Here is a 22,563-nt window from a genome sequence, read left to right on the forward strand (position 1 = left end):
GTTGGTGGGAATGCAAACGGGTGCAGCCACTCTAGAAAATTGTACGGAAGTTCCTAAAAAAGTTCAAAATAGAACTATTCTATGATCCAGCAGTTGCACTATAGGTATTTACCTAAAGTATACAAAATACTAATTTAAAGGGATACATGCACCCTGATGTTTACAGCAGCATTATCTATAATAGCCAAATAATGGAAACAGCCCAAATCAAAGAAGCTGTGGTATATATATATGCAATGGAATATTACTCAGTCATAAAATAACAAAATCTTGCATTTGCTACAACATGAAAGGAGCCAGAGTCTAACGCTAAGAGAAATAATTCAGTCAGAGAAAGACAAATACCATATGATTTCACTCATGTATGGAATTTAAGAACAAAACCAATGAGCAAAGGGGGAAAAGAGAGAGAGACAAACCAAGAAACATATTTTTAACTATGGTTACCAGAGGGAAGGTGGATGGAAGGAGGAGTGAAATAGGTGAAAGGGATTAAGGAGTGTACTTCTGATGAGCAGTGGGTGTTGTATAGAAGTGGATGAATCGCTATATCGTACACCTGAATATTAACTAACTGGAATTTAGAAAAAATTTTCAAAAAAAATCTCTACCTTGAAATATCAAAATAAAAGTAAAAAATATTTAAAAGAACAGATTTTGGCATCAAATATATGAGGCTTATAAAAGTAGTTTTACTTAATCATTCTAAACCAGCACAGCATATCTGTAAGCACTGAGCCCTGTCACTTGTACACACTCAGCATGTGATCATGATCATTGCTATTGTTGTATTTTGTGACTTGCACTTCAATATACAGAATATAGAACAAATACTATTATGTTGCATTAATAATTAAATCTAATTTGTGCTAATCTATTCTTCCTCTTTATATTTTTCACATATAAAGAAAAAGGTAAGTTATTTGAATATACATATGATCAAATTCAAGTATTTACCCAGAGCTGATGGTGCACAGGTTCCTCCATTTTGGCAGTAGTTGCTACAATGATTGACTTCACATCTGTCTCCTGAGTAACTCGGCCAACAGTGACACCTCAAGTCACCCTTCTCATTTAAAATGCATCTTCCTCCATTTTCACAAGTCAATTTGCAGGAATCATCTGGTTATAAGAAGAAACAACCAAATTAGAAGAAACACGCAAATTAGCATGCTATTCATTCGGTAGAATAAGCACAATTCACATATACAACATGAAATATCAGGATTTTATTTTTTTTCATAAAATTCTCCAAATAAATACCTCAATATAAAAGTAGAAGAAACAAAATACTATTAAATGCTGTCTGAAAACAGGGATATTGATTTTAAGTAGTCTTGAATAGTGAATACAAATGCTGACTTAATTTTTATTCTTCTTTAGGCTTAAAGAATTTTAACCATTTCTTGTGTTTATTAAAACATTAGACAACAGAACCAACTGAAACTTCCTAAAAATAAAATATTTTCCAATCAATACATTTTCTTTAAGATATAAGTAAACATGGCCTATTTTTAGAACTGTTTGATATTAAACCGAACTAAAATATGTAGGATAAATTTATGGTGCACATATAGTATATATATTATATATAACAATGCAACTTACAGTATAGAGAATACATTCTTTGATATACATCCTTATTAATTATGTATAAACAATTCAGAACTAAAAGTCACTTGGGTTTGGTATAAGATATTGATAAAAGATTGTTAGAAACATTTCCATATGTAAAATTTCCCTATGGAAAATGATTGGCACAATCTGTCTACTTCATATATTTTGGATGAGGGTAAGAAAGGATGGTCATTCCTTGAGGTTGCAAAATTATCCTTAAAATATGATGAGTTCAGTTGGTCTGGAATAATTTTTTAGGTTATGTGCATTGACATGGACTTACTCCATTAGAAATACTGCTTTTACTTAGGGCAGGACGTGATGCCCAATGGAACACAAAAGGCTGAGAATATTGTAAGAAGCATTCTGTTCTAGAATATACCTTCTATTAAAGCCATGCCTTTTTTATAGTTAAATAGAGAAAAATCAAAACAGCCTGTATTCTTTATTCAAGATCCATTGGCCCACACATAGCAAAAACTTTAATATATCACTACAATAATCACAAAAGCAGCTTAAAGAGCCTTAGTGACTTCAAATAAAAAAAATGACTCGAATATCATATCCACTGCCATAAATAGAGACTATTTATCAGCAGTACCAGACAACTCTAAAACTTGCTCATTTCAAAGCAGAGTTGAATACAGACATTAAATTCTCAAGAAAGATCTCAAGTGGAAATATACACTTGCTTAGTTTAAAATTCACCCAAACATTTCCAAATCATTCAGCATAAAGTATCCTGATTGGAGTTGTGAATGTAAACAGTGAAGATAAATATTTAAGGCATTATGATCGCAGTTAAGATTATTGTGGGGGAGTTCATTTTCATCTGTAAATGTCCTATGTAAACTACACAGCTATTCAAAATCTCTACATGTTAGGACATGTGCATTTCTACAATATGCCTCATGAGTTTCGAGAAATTTTAAAATAGAACACAGCTTGATGAAATAGAGTGGAGTTTCAAAACCTAACTGTAAGAGTTCTATAATGAAAAAGAAGGCTGCTTTTGTCAATAACTAAATCACCCCCAGAAGGCAAGCTCCAGCAATTATAATCAACTATAGGAAAGAACAGGTGAATACTTCTCCAAGAATGAGTAGCATTTGAATTTCAAATTTCTTACACGAAGATTAAAAATATTCAGTGTCTCATCATTTAACAATAGCAGCTAGATAAAGGCAAGTAATTATAAAGAGCAGAAAAACTTGGCTACATCAAATGTTAATGTCAAGAAAAAATTAATTGGCATTTATCTACACCAATCAATAGTTCTGAAACCTACTTATTTATATTCCTCGCTGAGGTGGTCCAAGCTGTCTGCTGCCAACGTACATATTCATAGAGGCCAATGTGAATATTTTTTAACACTCTGATTATTTAAAATATAAGATTTTCTTCTAAATTACAAAATGAACTTTTGGGAAGTTTCTGTAATAGTGCCTCTCACTCAAATCTGAAATAGTAAAACTGAAATTGCTCAAAAAGTTTTAGATCTTGGATATGTGTACATTTAGACAAACATGCTTTCTCATTCCAAACATAAAACTATAAGGTTTGATGAATAAATATAGCAAAAAACTTGTTTCATTTTCTTATCTACTGAAGGATAGATTTATCTTCAAGTGCTGTGTATCTACTTTTTCCAAAGTATTGTGGTAGGCAGTTTATATATGTTATTTCTGGTCTTTTCAGTGACTCTGGATATTGGTGATAGGGGTGTACTACATGATGGTTAAGAGTATAGAATGCCTGGGTTCACCTTGGGGTGCCACCATTATTATGTAATGTTAGACAATCAGTTGAGCCTCTCCATGCTTCAGTTTTCTTATCTGTAAAAATAGGAGCAATGAAAATACTATCATAGGGGATTTGAGGGGATTAAATACAATAATATACATATACTTACATTATGCCTTGCTCATAAGCCTTCAGATTATTTGTTATTATTAACAAGTCATAGTAATATTTATTGTTAATCTAATTTTACACAAAAGAAGCTGAGACTAGGGGAGGACAGGGCCAAACAAATTAATTAATTAATTGAGCTCTACCTCAGATCTCCCCCAGGCCAACATCTTCCTGTGTATTTTTTTGGATTATTAGCTAAATAAATCTGGGTTTTTAGGTAAATAATTTATCCTAAGCAAAGAAGAAAAAAGGAAAGTTATGTAGAAGAGATATTAATGTCCAGTTATAATGGAAAAACAACAAAAACTGTAGGCAACCTGACCATAAAAATAACACTGATAACATCTGAGTTAATGTAAAAGTCACATTGGCGGCGGCATCAATAGAATAATTCTGGTTAGAATCCCCATCTCTCTCATGCGTCTCTCCCAGCCAAACGATAGTATAAGTAGACACAGTACATAGGGGTGGGGGGAGCTGTGAAATCACTGGTTATGAGTGTGTGGAACTAGTAAAAATGCGGCACATCATCTAACATGGAGAATGCTATTATAAAGGATCTATTTCTGAGAGGTTAAGGAGAATACATGGCCACACATAGTTTACCTACATAACCATGTCAGAGGAGAGAGTGAAAAATGTGCCTAATAACATTTGAAAATATCCATTTAATTCTCTTATTTGATCATCATAGTTGAGATCACAGTTACTTTGGTTGGAAAGATAATCAATAAGGAGAATAAGGGTGCATTCTAGTGCCAGTGACAGCTCCCTTTTCGAGAACTGGGATGAAAGTACTCATCCAAAAGACCAATCATGATTCACAATTAGCTTTCTGTTAAGAAATTACTGACCTGGTCACCCACAACAGTGTTTCACACGTGCTACAGATTAACTAAAATAAATGACTGCCTATTTTCTTTTTTTTTTTTTTTAACTTTTTTTTTCTTTTAAGATTTTATTTATTTATTTTTCTTTTTTTTAAATTTTTTTTTATTTGTGATAGTCACAGATAGAGAGAGAGAGAGAGAGAGAGAGAGAGGCAGAGACATAGGCGGATGGAGAAGCAGGCTCTATGCACCGGGAGCCCGACGTGGGATTCGATCCCCGGTCTCCAGGATCGCGCCCTGGGCCAAATGCAGGCGCTAAACCGCTGCGCCACCCAGGGATCCCTTGCCTATTTTCTTTACATGCTTTACTTTCATGCCTTTTTAGCTCCTCTGTCTCAATGTTCTGATCCCTCATTCCCACGTAATCTGAATCCCCTCTGTCTTTGCAGACCTCATCCTAGAGTCATATTCTATAGAAACCTGTAATCAATTCTCTATTTGGATGATTATCTGAATCCCTTTATTTTTTTATTTTTTAAAAAGATTTTATTTATTTATTCATGAGAGACAGAGACAGAGACATAGGCAAGGGAGAAGCAGGCTCCCTGTTGGGAGCCTGATGTGGGTCTGGATTCCAGGACTCTGGGATCACGACCTGAGCCAAAGGTAGATGCTCAACCACTGAGCCACCCAGGTGCCCCTGAATTCTTTTAATAGTTTTAACTCTGTCTCTTCTGTGCCAGGTATCACTATTCACACAAATACCTAGTGGTGTTTAAGTCATTCATCATATCATCTTTGTGACCTCTTCAGCTTTGCATATCCAGTGCTTAAAGAATATATATTAAATGAAGGCATTGTGATAGTTTAACACACTTTGAGTCTTAGAAAGGTAGAAGTCTTTGGATTGCATGTAACTCTCAGTAGAGAGCAATGAGAAAATGATACAGGGGTAGAGATGCTAACTAAGGGCAAGGACACAATTTTCATGTAAAGAGTTTATTCTAACCAAGAAAAATACTGCAGGTAGAAAGTCCTGCTATGAAGAGATCCAAAGTGTATCTCACTGGAAAAATGTGACCCTCAAGGGATTTTAGAGCCTTGTGTTTTTGTCTGTCATCATAAAATTTAGTGTTGATTTTCTTTTCTCTTAATAGTAATTTGCTTTTCCATTATGGCTAATGTCTTGATTATTAGGGAACTACTTGTCATCTACCTGGATAATGAAGAGATAGAGGTCCCTTCTTTCTCATTTCTCATCAAAATCAATTTTGGCTTTTGATTTTTGTTATTTTATTTTTTGATTTGCTATTTAATACTTATAAGCTTCTGAAATAATGTTTCGCTTTCTTAAATGTTTGTTAATGTAGCTTCTAAAATATGAGCTCTAGAATGAAGAAATCTTGTCAGTTTTATTTATAAAGTAGTCCTTAGTTTCTAAATTAGTGCTATGTTTTGTTCATAAGCCCTCAAAATATTTGTGTTAGTAGTAGTATGTATTGTGAATCAAATTTTATGCAGAAGAAAGTACAACTTAGTTTCTTATTATAAGTTTTAAATTTGTGTTTGGTGCAAGAAAGTTGCTCACTATGAACTTGATGAATGAATAAAGGATTTTAAGATTGGGTTTAAACTTGTAAGGAAATGGCATCTTTTATCTTCACCGATAAAGAGCTATATAAAAATATCTTGATTTGGTGAGTGACTTCAAAGTTCTTAATCTAGTCTTAAATGCATAGTAAGTGCTCAGTGTAGCTTTGTGAATAAATGTATAATAAACTGATAGGAATTCATCATCAGAGACAGTAGTTTACGCAGGTATTCAAGAACTGATAGTATCAAGGCAGCTATGTTGACGATTGTGTGGCTAATTCTGTTTGTTTTCAAAAGGTGTGAAAATATACCATACAAATTAAGTCATTATTTACAGCATAATGACGTTTACCCACCTAATAGGCTGTCATCATTGCAAGTACCATTAATCAAATATTTGCCTTCTGGGCACACACAGGTGGCTCCGAAAGGATTCAGCAAACACAGGAAGTCACATACTAAGTCCAAGCATGGATTAGGCACTGATTAAAACAAAGGATAACAAGGAAACACATGACTATAAGTACAATAATTTTCAGAAGCATAAAACTCAACAAGGTGAAAGGATGCATTAACAATGTTGCAACAAAATCATCAAATCCCTACTGAGTGTATCTCATTTCAGTGTCAAACTGTTCTCCTTTATAGATAAAGAGAAATTACTACCCAACACTCATAATTAACAGGGGATTTATGCCGATTTACACTTCCAACAAGAGAGAAGAAATTATGCAAACAGATACTTTTTCACTCTTCCATCTGACTTATTTTTGATAAAAGTGTTGGTCTGAGATAACAAAGCATAGTTTGGGTCTATGTAAAAAGAAGTAAAGCCAGCTGTAGTCTCTGGGGGACCTACTCCTCATCTTAGGGAGTTTCAGAACTGTTGAACAGACAGAAACAACTTCCCCCTCGTATTTGCAAAGGTTTGAAATACATATGTACTTGTCTGTTCAAAACACAAACAAAAGAGAGGACTCTTTTTTATAAAACCCACGTTTAACATGGTTTCCTTTCCATCAGGTTGTAGTCTGAGTGCATGTAAATGTCTGGCACATTTATTTTTGTCTAAATTTTTACCCAATTAGCATTCTGTGCAGTCATAACTGTTCCTGTAGCTCTTCTAGAAGAATCTGTCATTAGGACAAAACATAAATGTCACCTAGGCAGTGAAATGGTGACTGTGAGAATGGCTTTGACTCAGAATCACTACTCAAATACCTATTGTATTCAGGGCAGAGTTTCATTTATTTACATAGTTTTTATGAAGGTGGTAATATTTGACTATGAAAAAGAACCAAACACAACTAGAGGATGACAGAGAGTGTCCTCATATTAATCTTGGAACTAAATATGTCAGATCATTGGTGAAGAGCAACAAGAGTTTGGATAGGATTTCAGGAAGTTCTTAGGGGGAGATCTGTTTTAATCTGTTTCCAAAACTGATTTGGATAAATATCACTTGTTACCTTTCCAGTAGTTGCACCGAATGAGGTTAAGTCTCTCTTTATTTGCCATAAAAAATTATCAATAAATCTTAAAGTTTCTTGAAGTGTAAACTCACATATAGAAACAGATTATTAGAATTTCAGTCACATTTTTTTTATTTTGTTCTTTAATGTTTTTGATAGTTGTGTTTGAGACAGATATTTCAAGATAATTGCATCAATAACATTCCTTTCTAGTAGGGAAAGTAACAATAAAAATAATAAACAATCAGAGAAAATATAACCCTTGAAAGCAGTAGTCCTCAGTTGCTTTTAAAGATGGAATGTTGATGCTATGGTTATTCCTTGTTATCAGAAACAAGAGTCAAAATGGCTAATGACCTGCATCGTTTATGTAGACTCGGGTTTTATTAAAAATTTTAGAAAAACAGAATGAGACTTTTTTTAATAACCAAGTCAATTCTAGTTTGAAGAAAACACAGTCAAATGCAAAATAAACTTTAGTATTATTTACATATTGATTTTGGTGATTAAAAAATCTGGTGATATCAAAATTAAAGTTACTTAACTTACAGGGCTAAGTATTGAAATAGTTAAAATATTATAAAATACTGTTTTTTTTGGTCAAAAACAGTATCGAATATACTTACAGTCTAGTTGTTTATAGCGATGAGATATCAAAACACCTTTTGTTTTATCAATATCTAAAGCTAGGTATTCTACTGAACCATGGCCAAACTTTTGTACTCGAAATACACCATTTTTAGGTCCTGCTCCATATATGTAATCTTCAAAGACATCAATCCTATGTGGATGTAACAAGCCTAGAATTTTTAAAATGTGGAGTTATAAAAGTTGCAATGTAAATAAGTGCTCAGACTTAAAACCAAGTTTATTCAAGATCATGTAGAAAATCTTACTACTGTTTAAAAAAACTTTAAGAATTATAATATTTTTTGATATTAGATGTAAAGTTGTTAGAATTAATTTCTTTGCAGTAGGAATATGTGAAATACTAAACATATCACTCACAACATAAAAATCATTTCCATCATCACTTTAGCCATCTGCACCATCACAAAACATTTGCTGGAGGCTTACTATATGCAGAGTAATCTCTGCTATACACTTTGCAGACAAAAGAAAAGCTACAGGCCAGCCTTATCCATTGCACACAAACAGGCAGTTCACAAAATTCTGAATTGTGTTCTAGATCAAATTAATGATCAAATTAGACTGCCTGAATGAAAAAGAAAAGAAAAAAAAACATTATCATTGTCTGTTTTAGAAATGGGATAAAGAAAGCAAACTAGCAAATGGTAATGATGCATATGACTAGTTTGGCTAATGATGGTAGAGGCCATCATTTTTCTTATTTTAAGAAATGACTGTTATTGTAAGAGATTTTCATGAAAAAGAATAATTAACCTAACCTTTGACACTGAGATGTGTAACAAGTAAAATAACATTTATAGTTATTATCTAGAGGTTGTGAAACATAAAGTGCCTTTTAAAAACTTATACATGTTTCTTCAATGTCCTTAAGCTGAAACAGGTCAACTGTATTGTAATCTATTCTAGTAATGTGGAATTTTTTTTTTTTCCCATCTAGGGTCATCATATGAAAAACACACGTTGGGTAAAGGCACAATGAAAGTTCATTTTAATTATTTTTCTTTCAACTTCTCTGCTCTGTTAAAAAAACACGAAGCAAAGCTATATTCAGTATATGTAATATGTAGATACAAAAACTTCAAGTACATATTATAAACAACTTGTGGTGAATAAATGAAGAGACTGTGATAGGGAAGAGCAAGAAAGACAGAGGGAAAGGAATTAGATTCAGCAGAAAGAACTGAGATTGCCAGGCAAAGCAGGTGTGAGACATGAGTGGGAGAAATTGAGAATAAAAGACAGAGGTGGGGATAAAAAAAGGGTACCAGCTAAAGAAGAGCACAAGTAGATTCTGCTCTCCCTGGAGGTGAGGTAAGTTATTTTTACACACCGCTTTTCACTTGGATGTAGGATTGTTACAATGATGTTTTATTATACACAGTAATTCAATTCCACTTGCTACCACTGAATTTGAAATAAAAACTTGTGTTCAGAGGCACTAATCTTGAACACTTGAATGTCCTGCTCAGAATGTAATATCTATAGAAGGAACAGAATGAATATTTTCTGAATCTGGGAAGCGATGGACCATGTTTGTCCTATGCTAAGGAAATTCTGGACTGGCCTCTTTGTTACCTTAGTAGGAATGAAAATTATATAATCTATAGTAAGAGCAACCATTTAAAAAGAAAAAGAATTCGAGGAAATTGAGAATGTAAAGCTTTCATATTTATATTTATGTGCCATTACTTAACATTCTCAATAATAATTAAAAGATGAAACAAGAGCACTTCACAAACCTTGTTTGCTACTGATGGAGACTACTGAATCAGAGCCATCATACAGAACACTGCCAATAACAGAAAGCTCTAGGTCAGCCCAGTATATTCGTTCACTAAAATGATCCACAGCCAGACCTGCAAAATCAATACATGAGGACAAATAACAAAGTTGAAATTATTTAAAATTACTCTTCTGCTTCTTAATGTATGATTATGATTGATGTTTTTCTTCAAGTATTAAAGAAATTACCCAGTCTATGTCATGGTACTGTAAAAAGAAAAGAATGAAACAATTACTCCTTATGTGCAATATATGTGTATAGCTTACATAGAGTTTAATAGGCTGTAGTAAAAACTACTTCACATAGGAAAAGCTACCCTTACTATCTTCTCTTTCCGCACTTACTGGTCTCTTAATTACAGGTGTTTTCTAAAAACTTTTCCATGATATTTTAGTTTTTATCTTTATAGTACATACAGAATTCACCATTTAAATAACTTATCCAACTAATTTACTGTAATTAGTTATATTTTGAGTATTTTCATGAAGATATACTACTCAGATAAAAAAGGTTCATGGGCTTCACCATAAGATATTTTCACCCATTTGGAATTGGCCTATGGTGTTGTGAGCCACCTGTGTGCATTCTGAAGTTTAAATTGGTTAAAAATTGATGGTTACGGTAGGGAAGAATGAATGGCAAATTCCTTACTTAAGGTTCTAGTTGTGCTTAAAGTGTTTACTCTAATCATTAATTTTCTCTGAGACTGCTTGTCTTTATTTTTATCATCAGTGAATAACAATGGGCTAAAATAAGAGGTAGTAAAAAAAATCATGTTTTTCTACTTATTTTTTTACTTTTTTTAAGTTTTATAATGTGATTATATCTAGACAGTATCTTCTTACAAAAATATCATTGACATAAAGGATATCTTAAGTAAATTTCCTTCAATATAGAATAGTAAGATCTACAACACATAAATTCTACATCTTCACTGCTGTAGATATCTAATTTTTATGACATAGCTAGTCTTTTATATATGATGTATTGCGTATTAAAAAACAGTATAATGAAATCAAAATACCTTTGGCAGCTGAAAGTAAAATGGCTTTCCCAATCAGAGCATTCAATAATAACTGAGATATACCTCCATGGCAAGGCAACTGAATGGGAAGTGTTTTTGAATTTGTACTAATTGGATTCCTGTATAGGTAGGTCCAAGATTTAACAATCAGAAGGAAAAAACAAAAAACAAAAAAAGCAACACACACAAAACCCAACTCACAGTGAAGATCATTTGAGAATCATTTTTTACTTAGGTATGTAGATCTAGCCCAAATATAATCAAATTAAATACAAATATCGCTCCTCAAATATAATATAAAGATTTACTATGTCCAATCAGTCCCTGAGAAATGACTGCACAATCAAAACAAGTGGTCCATGTTTTACTAGTTTCCACTCAATGAATAATTTGCTATTTGGAGTCATATTAGGGGTTATGATTTTACTTCTTTATGAATAATTATGGGTAAACATGAACCATAGAATGACCCAGTTTCCTGCTGACACCCATTATTTTTCAAAACAGTTGTCTAAGCAGTATTGCAAACACTTTCCTTTCTCTTTCACCAATGTATAGAGTAAAGAAGTAGATTAAAATAAGCTGACCCCAAAACTGATCTTTACATTTGGATATTAATATTGTTAACTGTAGAAAAAAAGAAAACAAAGGACATGCCACACAGTCTAATTACCAATATTGTTTCTTGAGATTCGACAGCAGTAAAAAAGTTCTCAAAAGTGTAATATATTGCCTTCTTGGTCTTGACTTGTCTAAGATATACCCATTTTTATCAGCTCTGGTCACATATTGTACTATTGGATGGAATTACACCTAGATAAAAATTATATAACAAAACTTTCAGATGAGTGGGATTTATATTCCAAAAAATCCACAAATCGATGATTTTGATTTTTCCTTAAGCCCTTTAATAAAAGAGATAGTCTTTTAAATTAAAAAGTTAATAAAGGATTCAACTAACTTTTCTTGTTATAGAGTTGGGAGTGAAGTTTATATGAAAGAACAAGTTCATTTCTACCTTTAAAATATCACATCTCCTTTTTGTCTTTAATAAAGTACCAATAATAAAACAGAAAAAAATCAATTCCCAAGACAGTAATTTTTAGCTGAACTGGGAATGATGAATATTTGGAACTAAGTCTGGGTAAGTACAGGAAATTTAAAATAAAGTGCCATTTGTGCTAATCAAGCATTATGGGATCACAATTTGGAAGACTTTTAAAAGATAAAGACACAGACTCACTAAGTTAGGAATGTATAATAAATAATAAAATAATAAAGACGCTAGTCATGTAGGCATTTTCTTAACATCTCTCATGATATCTAGACTATTATACATTTTAGCTATTTTTTAAATCTCACTTTCGTTGAACTCTGAAAATTTCCAAGATCTTCCCTCTAGTTTCCTAATTTCCACTCTGGTCTTGAAAGAAAGAGAAAGAAAGAGGAAGGAAGGAAGGAAGGAAGGAAGGAAGGAAGGAAGGAAGGAAGGGAGGGTGGGTGGGAGGGAGGAAGGAAGGAAGGAAGGAAGGAAGGGAGGGAGGGAGGAAGGAAGGAAGGAAGAGCAAGAGAAAGAAAGAAAGAGAAGGAAGAAGAGAGAGGAAGGAAGGAAAGAAAAAGAAAATATTAAAGCAAAATCTTATGAGAAATGACCAGAATACCAATGTGATATTTAAGAAAGAAGACTTGGAGAGAGTAATAAATTATAATCACTGTATTTTCAGAAACAGAGAAAAATATTACATATATTCTGTGTTAAAGGAAAGTGAAGATTTGTAAGGTCATATTAACCAGCAAGTGTGCACTATCATATTCTTGATTTAAAAGGTGATAAAAAGAGTCCAAAAACTGAAAATATTTGCCTCTATGTCAAATTTATTTTTAAAAAATTCTTAGAAATATTTTTTGGGATAGGTTGCCTACTTAAAGTCTTGGATTCCCAACTAAAGTTATATACACACACATACACATACCCTTATTTGTGTGTTAGTGAAATAAATGTATCCAGGAGTTCCAAAATAGTCCTAAGTTTTGTTTTATTTTATTTAATTTAAATTCAATCAATTAACATATAGTGTATTATTAGTTTCAGAGATAAAGTTCAGTGATTCATCAGTTACATATAAAACCCAGTGCCCATTACTTTAAGTGCACTCCTTACTGTTCATCACCCAGTTACTCCATCCCCCCACCCTCCTCTCCATTAACCCTCAGTTTGTTTCCTATAGTTAAGAGTCTCATGGTTTGTTTCCTTCTCTGATTTCGTCTTATTTTATTTTCCCCTCCCTTCCCCTATGATCTTTTGGTTTTTTCCATTTTATTTTATTAGAGACCTTTTGTTGTCTGAGGAAAAAGAATCTGCAATCAATAATTATAACTGGTGCGGGGACAAGGTGTACTTTAATCTCTCAAAAATTGCCAGGATTTGGCAACATAAATAAGCTTCTAGGTATAAAATAATAGGTTATTTAAATCAAACTTGTAATCTTATATGTTCTCTTACTGGAGGAAGAACTGGAAAGTGTCCTTACCTGACACATCATTCATTAATCCAATATACATTCATAAGACACTTCTCTTGTACTATACACTGTCAAGCACTAGGTACGTGGTAAAGAACAAAATAGATCATGTTCCTAATCTCATGGAGCATGCTACTCAACCACCATACAACTGATTGAATCAGAAGATAAATTATGCTTTTTGTTTTTAATATAATGTCTAATAAAATAAACAAGTGTGCCATTTGTCAAAAGGGGCTATAAAACCATACCATGGGTTAGAGTGTTAAAAATTGTAAGCATTCATCTCTTCATTCATTCAATACATAATTACTCTTAGGCACACAACTAATTATGGGCACTATAATATTCTTCAGTGTACATAAGAATACCAGTAATGGTTTTGATTTAAGTTGTTCATGGTCTTATTGGGTACATAGAATATAAAGAGTTCATGTTCTACTGTGTCATTAAAGCAATAGATGATGAAGTATCAACTATGGAGATAATAAGTGCTATGAAAGCCCAGAGAATTGAGTTTTTCTCATCATTATTTTGGAAAGTATGTAAGGCAGTGCTGGTAGGGAGCAAACACAGGGCAAGCTAAGTGGTGGGCTAACTATTCAGTTGGATAGTACAATTTTAACCCTGAAATACAAAGGGGTTACCTAAAGAGACAGAGATAAGTTCACATCTATTCCTATTGCTGTTCATTCTTGTGGATATGATCTTTACCCAATTAAAATACAGAGTATAATCAAATGTACTGCATCTCTGTGCATGTGTTCATTCATGAATTCATAAGTGAAAGGTAGCATTTCCAATGAATGAAAAATATAAAGAATAACATATTACACATGGAAGGAAACAAAGGTGTTATTACAGTTACTGATTTCAATATAATAACCTTGGAGTCAGGGCAAATATTTATAAACATATACCAATAAAAGAGAGAAAAAAATAGGTACAAACAGGTCTTATGATATTTCTCGGAAGACAGAAGTAATGAACTTAATTCCATAGAAGGATATCCCTAGGATACATGAACATAAGTACACATGCCTCTCTACATATAATGTTTATATATACATATAGATGCAGAAAAATGACTAACTTATTGCCAATTCTTCATCACTTTCTAGTAATATGCTATTTATAAAATCTAAACTATCTATTATTTACTAAAGTTCTCATAAGAATTGTTCTTGACTCATTTTTATAGCAATAACATTTAGCGTGACAATACTCAGGAGTTATGAATCACTGTAAAGATAACATTGGGAGATGTTTATGCCTGATGGAATAAAATCCTGCTTAGGAATACAAAACCAGCATTTCCAATATTAAGAATGTCACCTATTAAGCAGAGAGGTATTAAAGTAATAGATTTTTATATATGGCTTGTGGATTTTTAAGATTACAGATTTCTTTTTTTTTTATATTTTATTTATTTATGATAGTCACACAGAGAGAGAGGGAGAGGCAGAGACATAGGCAGAGGGAGAAGCAGGCTCCATGCACCGGGAGCCTGACGTGGGACTCGATCCTGGGTCTCCAGGATCGCGCCCTGGGCCAAAGGCAGGCGCTAAACTGCTGCGCCACCCAGGGTTCCCAATATTACATAATTCTAATTGATATACAAGGAGAAAATGAATCAAACTAACAAAATATACTAAATCATATTCTGAAATGTGAATAAAAATAATTATCAGTGCTAGGGAGTTATGGTGGGCATTATGTGGAATAATATGAGGCTTTAGCATAATACATTGCACATTGTTTTTTGACATTTATTCTTAGTCTGTCAGGTATTAAAGGAATTATATTAATTTATATTGGTTTTAGCATCTGATTGTTACAAATTCTCTATAAGGTAAATATTCTCATATATATTTTACAGATAAGAAATTTGATGCTCAAAAGTCTATACAGGCTGCTCAGCTTTAACTCAAGCCTATATAAATGGAAGGCTTGTGCTCTTTCTGCTACTTTATATTTTTTCTGTAAGTCCTATAATAATATACCCAGGAAAGTGCACGTCTTTCTTTTGAAACTCTTCCTTCAGCTAATGTGACACTGAATTCTGTTGCTTTGTTCCAATTGTGCCAACACTTTGTAGTCTTCAGTTCTGAGTGTGACTCTTCTAAATATAAGCATCCCACAAAATTCTACCCTAAGAAGCCCCTTTGTTTTCTCCTCCCTTGTCCATCTTCACAATTCCAACAGCTTTAAATATCAGCTTTCTTTACTAATTCCCCAAACCTTAAACTTAAACCCCAGCTTTAGGCTCTAGAACTACAGTTTTCAATTATCTGTGAAACCTTCATCTGACTGACTCAGCTGCAACATTTGCCTGTGACCGACAGCACCACAGTCTGCTCAAGTGTCACCTTTTTGAGGTTCCACTCTAAAGACCTAATCATGTCACTTTGCAAACTCCTCTTCACCATTTCTGATACCCTTTAAAAAAATGATTTTATTTGAGAGAGAGAGAGTGAGCACAAGAGTGTAGGAGCACGAGCAGGGTGGGGGTGGTGGAGGGGGGCAGATGGAGAGGGAGAAGCAGACTCCCTGCTGAGCGGGTAGCCTGCCTCTGGGCTCCATGCAGAGCTCCACACGGGGCTCCATCCCAGGACCCTGGGACCATGACCTGAGCTCAAGCCATATAACTGGCTGAGCCACCCAGGTGCCCCCATTTCTGACCCTTCTTACTGTTCTGTTTTCACTCTCCTTTCCATAGCACAAAACACTTCATAATTTACTTCATTATTTACTTTTTAAAATATTATATTTTTACTATATAACCACCAGAAGAAGAGATCTCTGTGTTCACTCCTGTATTCCCAAGGCCTAAAATTATCCCCGACACAGAGTAGTGCACAAAAAATATTAGCTGAATGAGTGAATACATGGCTTCCAAGAGTCTTCCTGTAAGTGATGCAGTTTTCAAAGCTGAGTTGCTGAGAAAACTTACACAGGTCCAATCACATGGTGAAGAGAGCCTCATACCAACTCCTCTCTTGATATGTTCCCATGGATGTCTGATCAGATCCTGTTATCTACTTAACATGAGGCAATCGTACTTGTTATGGTCTCTGAATCCTGCTCGGCCTGACCCCTACCCACCCCTCTAAGCTTTGTCTCATACTATTTTCCAATTTGTTTACTACATTCTTTGGCTTTCCTACCTCAGGGCCTTCTGTCCCATTGTGACATATCCTGCATGCTGCACTCACTCCTCTCTATCAGAACCATTTACACACATGAGCCTTGCATGTGAACACACACATGCACACACACTTTTTTCAGTTTTCTTTTTATGGTCATGCATATTAGAAGTTAAGCTCTGTGAATGCAGCTATCCATATTTCTGATGGCCAGTAATGTATGTCATATAGTGAGCATCCAATATTTTTTAATGAAAGGAGGGATGGAAGAATGAACGAAATAAGATAATTATATAAATGGTTTTAATTATTGACTTTTTATTCCTTTTTGACATATTTATCATCTCTTCCACTAGTTTCATATGTATTTGATAAATTCTACTTGCTAACTCTGCTTTGTCTTCCATATACATCCTCCCCTTTACTCCTGTTACTCTTCTAGTTATGCTATTCTCTGCTCTCTTCAGGACCATTGAATGGGTTGTGAGCTGGTCTTTTAGTTCTGTATGTATTTCAACAACACAATGCTACCAAAGCAATAAGCCTGGAGACCTACCTTATTCACACCACTCCTTGAATCAAAATTGTATGGTAGTTCATTATTGACTAAAATATCATGTTGAAAGCCTTGGTATTTAAAGTTCTCTGTTCTCAGTTCATGTCACATTATCTATCCTGTCCCCTTCTGGGTGCATCATGACTCCTAATATCGTAGACTGCTGACCCTGGTGGCATTACATCGTAGCTCCTGACTCCGAGAGCAATGTAATTTAATATACACAACAATATCTTAAGTTAGTTATTATCATCCCTTGGTTTGTTAATGATGATAAAAAATCAAGCTTTGAAGATACTAAGTTCCTTTCTGAGATCCCATAGTTAATAAACAATCCCTTGGGATTTATACCCATATATATTTGACTTCAAAGAACACCTTTATAAAATCTACAGCATGATGGGTTAACTGTCCACCTTTCAAATGTCTACCTATCCTTCAAGTACTTGTTCAAGTGATACCTTTCACATAATTTTCCAGTCTTGGAGATGATACCAAATAGCTATCTACTACCTGCTGGTTTAGAGCTAAGGAATCACACTTGCCCCCCTTCCCCAGAGAATTGTGCTCAACTGATTGCAGCAGCCTCAATTGGGAAGTTAGAGCCCAAAGGTCAACCAATGACTGGTAGAGCATAAAAAACAGGAACCCTTTCCTGTCATGGGATTTATGCTTCAAAGCACATGCCCTGGGGCTCAAGCCAAAATGAGAATTTACTTGAGATATGATCTTTCCGGCATCTTTTCCTTTCTCTCTTCATCTTTTACAGCTTTCACTTGAAAAACATGCCCCTCATAAGTAACTTTTATAAGAATTCCTGTCTCAGGTTCCTTCCTAAGAACCCTCTGACAAGCAATTCTATCAACGGCTGCCAGAACTCTTCTTTAAGATGAAAATTACGTAACATATACTGTGATTATGTAAGTTGTTAACATCACAGACCTTTTTTAAAAAATTAATTTTGCAACTTTTTTGTAAGCCCAGAATTAGTTAAAAATAGAACATTAAAAAGAAATTTAAAGTTCTTTAAAACATGAAAACAGTGCTTGAGCATATTATGTCACTTGCCTCTTCAGTAGTAGCCTTCCATATTTCCCCTCAAAGCTAGAATAAAATTCAGTCCTTAACAGTGTGTTCCAGGTCCTAGATTATCTACACCTGGCCACCCTCACTTCTACCGTTTCCTGAGTTGCTCATATGCTTCTAAGCATACTAACATTCTTGCTATTTTTTTATACACACCAAGCACATTCCTAATTCATAACTTGTTCTCTCTGTTTGGAAAGCTCTTTGCTCACATATTCACATAGCTTGCTACCTCTATGACATTCTTTTCTCAAATATCACCTTTCTAGAGATGACTTATTTGATAATCTTCATAATTTTACCCCTATCCTCCCACTCTGTGGTGCCCATTCTTTTCTGTATAGCATTGATCAGTATCTGATATGATGTATATTAAATATGCTACCCTCTGGAAGAAGGCATGTTTCATGAGAGTTGGTAATCTCTCCACAAGAGTAAGAACTTGTCTTCAGCATCTGGAACAATTTCTCATACTAGGCGGTGTTCTCTTAGTATTTGTTAAATCAGTGAATGGAGACATGTAAATGAGCTAAATCCCAAAGACTACTCCTTCCCATACAGAGTAAAAACAATATAGTTGAAGGAAAAACTCTTAGGGCATGTTAACAGTTCATAAGAATACAAATGTCAAATATTAATAAAATTTCAACTACATAAGATACTACAAAGCACAATTATTAAATAATACGTGCTCTAGCAATGTATTCTCTCCTTTGGGGTATAGTGGGCAGGGGCACTGTGTGCGGCATGAAATCCTTGAGGCTCCTGCAGTTCTAAAAATGTTTTATTGAAGAAGTGTTAAAATTAGACCTTATAAGGTGGGTAAGATTCAGCTGGGTGCACACCAGTCAGAAGGACATTCTAGGTGGGGACCTGGGAGGTAAATGCAATGAGAGAAACACAGAGGGAGAAAAAACACGCAAGCTTCTGAGCAGTCCTGGGAGTACAGAGATTTTGGAGTGCTAGCTTAGATGACATAGCTAAGAGGCATATTAAAGCCTAATTAAAAGAGCTGTGAATGAAAGGCCAAGGAATCACAAAGCCTGCCTTTTACAAAAAATATTTGTTTTCCCACCTCTTTGCCTATTTAATTTTTGATCCTCTAGGAATATTATCATCTATCCCAGCATCATTAATATATATCAATAAAAATATCCTAATACATTATAAACTGTCAAAATTCCATGCATGTGAAATCCTACAAATGGCCTTACAACTTAGGCAATTTTCAAATAATATTCCTGTAATATCACCGGCAGTATGATAAGGCCTTGACTTTCAAGTTGGAAAAATACAACATGAAATGTTAATGACTTTCATAAAGTCATACTATAAATTATTTTATCTGCTTGTAAAAATGATTATATTGCCAACAAACCTAGAAAGAAATGTAACACTAATATGCTGAGCATATTGCTCCATATTTTAGACTGTGTCAGAAATACATCATACCTGTGGGTCTTTGCAAATTCTTTTGTACTAAAATCCTTCTCAGAGTACCATCCATGGCTGCTTCTTCTATATGGGAATGGTCCCCAACAACAGTCCAGTACATCATCCTGAAGAGACAGGTCAAGTTGGTTAGCTTACCGATAGTGCTATTATAATCCAATTCTGCTCCCCCAAACACAGTTTCTCTTCAGACCATGTGCATCAGAATCACCCTGGAGACCCTGAAAAAAGCAGATATCTGGACCCAACTCTAAATCTATAGACTGGCAAGTTCCAATAAGGGCAGGTGATTAGTAGTTTTATTCAACATTTCTCTATTTCCTTTTTGGTCATTGCCTATAAATGAAAAAGTAAAAGAGTAAAAAAGGAACAATTCAAATAAAGGAAAGATTTGTGTTAAAATTGTTTAAATTTGTTTATACATACACCCTCATCTTTTATTATAAAAATAGCTAAAATACTAATACTCTACACTTCATATTTTCAACATTATGGTTAATGCCTTGAGAATTCAATCTTAAGTTAACAATATTGGTTATGTGTTTATCGCAACATGGCATCTGCAATGTCCACACCAGACACATACAAATACACACATAGAATGTATAATGTAGCAGCCTTTTGGGACAACATATATTTTGTGCTGCCATTTGGTGTGAAAAGGACATGCTTTTGCACATAAGTAGAGGGATTTTTAGAAGTCTTGTGAATCTATTATATGTTGAACACTTATTACAAAAAGAAAACTACAGAGCACAGGTGGGAAAATCTCTAAAAATGGTCACGCATATCAAGAAATATAAATAGCCAACTCATTAACCTACCCTCTTTTAGGATTTACAGCAATAGCATAGGGTTCTCCAGCCATGTTTGTCAAGAGTCTGGTGCAGTTGGGGCCATTCAGCTGTCCCACATTGATAGAGTATCTCAGACTGGTCCAGTGAGTGGTATAGTAACTGAACCAGTGCATTCTGGAATGATCAGTCCAATAAATATTTCCAGCAACCCAGTCAACTGCAATGTCCCTGGGCCTTTTGAATTCAGGACACTAAAAGAAAACAAAGCAACAAACCGCAGTATTTTCAAAAGCAAAGTGGTAGAGAGGAAGTCTGTATACATTGATAATGTATGGGAATAATATCAACATGGTTAATTGTTACACAGGTTTTTTTAACTACCAAAAATATTCCATTTTATTCTTAATTTTTATAGATATTATAATTTCATAAATATTAAGTGCACAACTCATTGGGGTTTAACCTCTACCTGCTCTGGTATAATCACCACCCTGCTAGAATATTTCTAGAATTGTAGAAGGTTCACCTGTGACTTCACTCAGTTAGTGTTCCTCTATGACTAACCATAATTCTGATGTCTAAAAAAATAGAATTGCTTAAACAAATCCATGTAGATATGTGTTATAAATAATACTGTTCTATTCCTGACTTCTTTTACTCAACATTGAATCTATGAAATCCATATTGTTGTGCATGTCAATTATTAGTACTTTTTTATTGATGAGTAGTTTTTCATTTTATGAATGTACCACAATTTGTTCACCTTTTTACTGATGATGTCCATTTGGATTATTTACAGTTTTAGGCCACTACATCCAAAGTCATGAATACTATTGTACATGTCTTTTAGTGGATACAGATACACATTTCTGTTGAATATTTAACAAGGAATAGAATTGTTGAGTCTTAAGGTACACATATACTTAGCTTGGATAGATACTACTAGCATTTTTTCAGAGTTTGTACCAATGTACATTCATTTTAGCAATTTAAGGAAGTCCCAATTGTTCTGCATCCTCACCATATGTAATTTGATTTAAAAAATGAGATGAGCACTGGGTGTTATACAGTATGTTGGCAAATTGTATTTAAACAAGATACTAAAGAAACATGAAAAAAAAGATAATAAAAAAATTAGAAAAGCAAAACTACCCAACAATGGAAAAAAATAAAAATTAAAAAAGAATAGTATAGATAGACACATTTAGAAAGATGTGTATCTAAACATGTTTTAAGGAAAGTGAAAATATCTGTCATTTATACTAATTTACTAGCTTGAATTTTCTGCTTTATATTGTATTATTGAATTATTGTGAGACAAAACAGTAAGGGAGTTCTTTGCAAATAGATATCAAGAAAAAAAAAGTGTATGTTCTATGTCCTTCAATTAACTAGATCACTTCGAGTAGGAACTAGTGTTATAATTAATTTGACATGGTCAGGTTTATTGTGCATAACCAAAAGTGAGAAAGGATTCCCCCCGGGTATCATATCAAGAATGGAAACAATTATTTGAAGGTGATTATAACTAGACATGTGGTCAATGTGAAAAAGCATCAGTAGGACCTGGCAACCAGTGGAAATAAGGGTTTTTAACACATGATGGTTTCTTGTGTTTATTACTAGTGAACAAATTGTATTGAAGGAGTGAGTAAACTTGAAAAAAGTTTACATGAGATGCCAAAAAGGAGGAATTGCAAGCCACTGTCTGCTGTGTGATTACTGGGATCTTAAGGAAGGAAAATCCGGCCTGAACTAAACATAGAACCCATAGAAATTTCTAGCAACCTTTATTATAGCCTTTACACATATTTATTTAAAAACTGAAATTATGAAATTTATAGTTACCTATTTCTCAATTCTAGCAATAAATACTATCCATCTACCCAGTGATAGCTCAGTGATGTTTAATGAAAAGCACTCTGCAATACAATATGCTTTATAAATACTGTATAAATAATAGTCACAGGTGGATAGAATATAAATATTTGTCCTAGCTAAACCACAAGCTTATTTTTCAAATGTTCCAGTATCATTTAAATTAACTGTATTTTTTTTTCTGGTTTGGCAGCATTTAAAAGTAAATATATGAACAAATGACATGAACATGTCAGTGTAAG

At 33.8% G+C, this 22,563-nt stretch overlaps 1 protein-coding gene across 1 annotated transcript in view; it reads right to left on the reverse strand.

Annotated features, from left to right (window-relative positions):
• The window catches only part of LRP1B (LDL receptor related protein 1B), a 1,837,374-nt gene that overhangs the window by 81,140 nt on the left and 1,733,671 nt on the right, over window positions 1-22,563 (reverse strand). Inside the window, exons 78-83 of the mRNA XM_049097407.1 lie at window positions 20,471-20,694; window positions 19,647-19,753; window positions 9,817-9,933; window positions 8,053-8,226; window positions 6,311-6,436; window positions 958-1,122 (exon numbers count right to left, since the gene is read on the reverse strand). Of these exons, the coding sequence (XP_048953364.1) occupies window positions 958-1,122; window positions 6,311-6,436; window positions 8,053-8,226; window positions 9,817-9,933; window positions 19,647-19,753; window positions 20,471-20,694 (913 nt within the window). The remainder of the gene's footprint in view (window positions 1-957; window positions 1,123-6,310; window positions 6,437-8,052; window positions 8,227-9,816; window positions 9,934-19,646; window positions 19,754-20,470; window positions 20,695-22,563) is intronic.

Source organism: Canis lupus, chromosome 19, assembly GCF_003254725.2.
Source record: "Canis lupus dingo isolate Sandy chromosome 19, ASM325472v2, whole genome shotgun sequence".
NCBI lineage: Eukaryota > Metazoa > Chordata > Mammalia > Carnivora > Canidae > Canis > Canis lupus.